Source organism: Rhinopithecus bieti, unplaced genomic scaffold, assembly GCF_001698545.2.
Source record: "Rhinopithecus bieti isolate Rb0 unplaced genomic scaffold, ASM169854v2 scaffold_13900, whole genome shotgun sequence".
NCBI lineage: Eukaryota > Metazoa > Chordata > Mammalia > Primates > Cercopithecidae > Rhinopithecus > Rhinopithecus bieti.
Genome location: NW_016808376.1, coordinates 3,656,188 through 3,657,698, shown reverse-complemented (window position 1 = coordinate 3,657,698; position 1,511 = coordinate 3,656,188). Strand labels below are relative to the sequence as shown.

The window sequence follows — 1,511 nt, the reverse complement described above, 5'->3', positions numbered from 1 at the left end:
AAAAAAAAAAAAAAAAAAAAGAAAAAAAGAAAATTGCTTGAACCCTGGAGGCGGAGGGTTGTAGTGATCTGAGATCATGCCACTGCACTCCAGCCTGGGTGACAGAGCAAGACTCTGTCTCAAGAGAAAAAGAAAGAAAGAGAGAGAGAGATTATTTATGTCAAATGATGCACCAAAATGATGTTATTTTCTTAAACCTTGGGTTTTTGTTTTTGTTTGAGATGGAGTCTCGCTCTGTCACACAGGCTGGAGTGCAGTGGTGCGGTCTCGGCTCACGGCCACCTTTGCTTCCCTGGTTCAAGTGATTCTCCTGCCTCAGCCTCCCTAGTAGCTGAAATTACAGTTGCCCACCACCGTGCTTGGCTAATTTTTGTATTTTTAGTAGAGACAGGGTTTTGCCATGTTGGTCAGGCTAGTCTTGAACTCCTAACCTCAGATTATCCACCCACCTCGGCCTCCCAGAGTGCTGGGATTACAAGTGTGAGCCACTGTACCTGGCCTGTTTTTGTTTTTAAAGACCTACTCTATGCTGGGCATAGTGGCTCATGCCCGTAATCTCATCACTTTGGGAGGCCAAGGCACAGGGATCACTTGAGGTCAGGGGTTTGAAACCAGCCTGGGCAACATAGGGAGATTCTGCCTCTATAAAAAATACAAAAATTAGCCAGGCTTGCACACCTTTAGTCCCATCTATTTGGGAGACTGAGGTGGGAGGATTGCTTGAGCCATGGAGGCAGAGGCTGCAGTGAGCCAAGATTGTGCTACTGTGCTCCAGCCTGGGTAATAGAGTGAGACTGTGTTTGGGGGAAAAAAAAAACTTACTCCAAACTCCTGATTGGATATTTCTTTTAATGACCTTAGTACAGTTACCTAGATTGAAGACCTGAAAACTCTAGAAAATTTGAGGGCACTATGGAAGGATTTGGGAAAGATGATAATACATTTTATCGTAATTAGAAAATCTCATTTTTTCTATTTCTGAAGAGGCTGATAGAGGATTTCTAATGTATTTACTATTTCAGAAGTTCTCTGTACAGTCATAGCAAAATTTCTGTATTATTTGGTCAGACTACTGTGCACTTAATAATTTAAACAAAATTCTCTTTATTTAGGTTTTGAGACAGATGCGAAAGCTGCCCTGGCAGGACCAAGAAGTGAAAGACTATGTTATTTGTTGTATGATAAACATCTGGAATGTGAAATATAACAGTATTCATTGTGTAGCCAACCTCTTAGCAGGACTAGTGCTCTACCAAGAGGATGTTGGGATCCATGTTGTGGATGGAGTGTTAGAAGATATTCGATTAGGAATGGAGGTAACCAAGACTTTCTTTAATGTCACACAATTGGAATTTGTGGATAATTTATTATTTCTAGGTTACTGTTGAGACCCAAGTTATAGGAATCTGTAAAATTTATTAGTTAGAAAAAGCTGATAATCATTTTATAAGAATTTTCTGGGCCGGGCGCGGTGGCTCAAGCCTGTAATCCCAGCACTTTGGGAGGCCGAG

The 1,511-nt window shown here is 41.5% G+C and overlaps 1 protein-coding gene across 1 annotated transcript in view; it reads left to right on the top strand.

Annotated features, from left to right (window-relative positions):
- UPF2 (UPF2 regulator of nonsense mediated mRNA decay) overlaps nt 1–1,511 on the top strand; it is a 122,670-nt gene that overhangs the window by 84,817 nt on the left and 36,342 nt on the right. Inside the window, 1 exon segment of the mRNA XM_017886701.1 lies at nt 1,113–1,316. Coding sequence (XP_017742190.1) covers nt 1,113–1,316 — 204 coding nt within the window.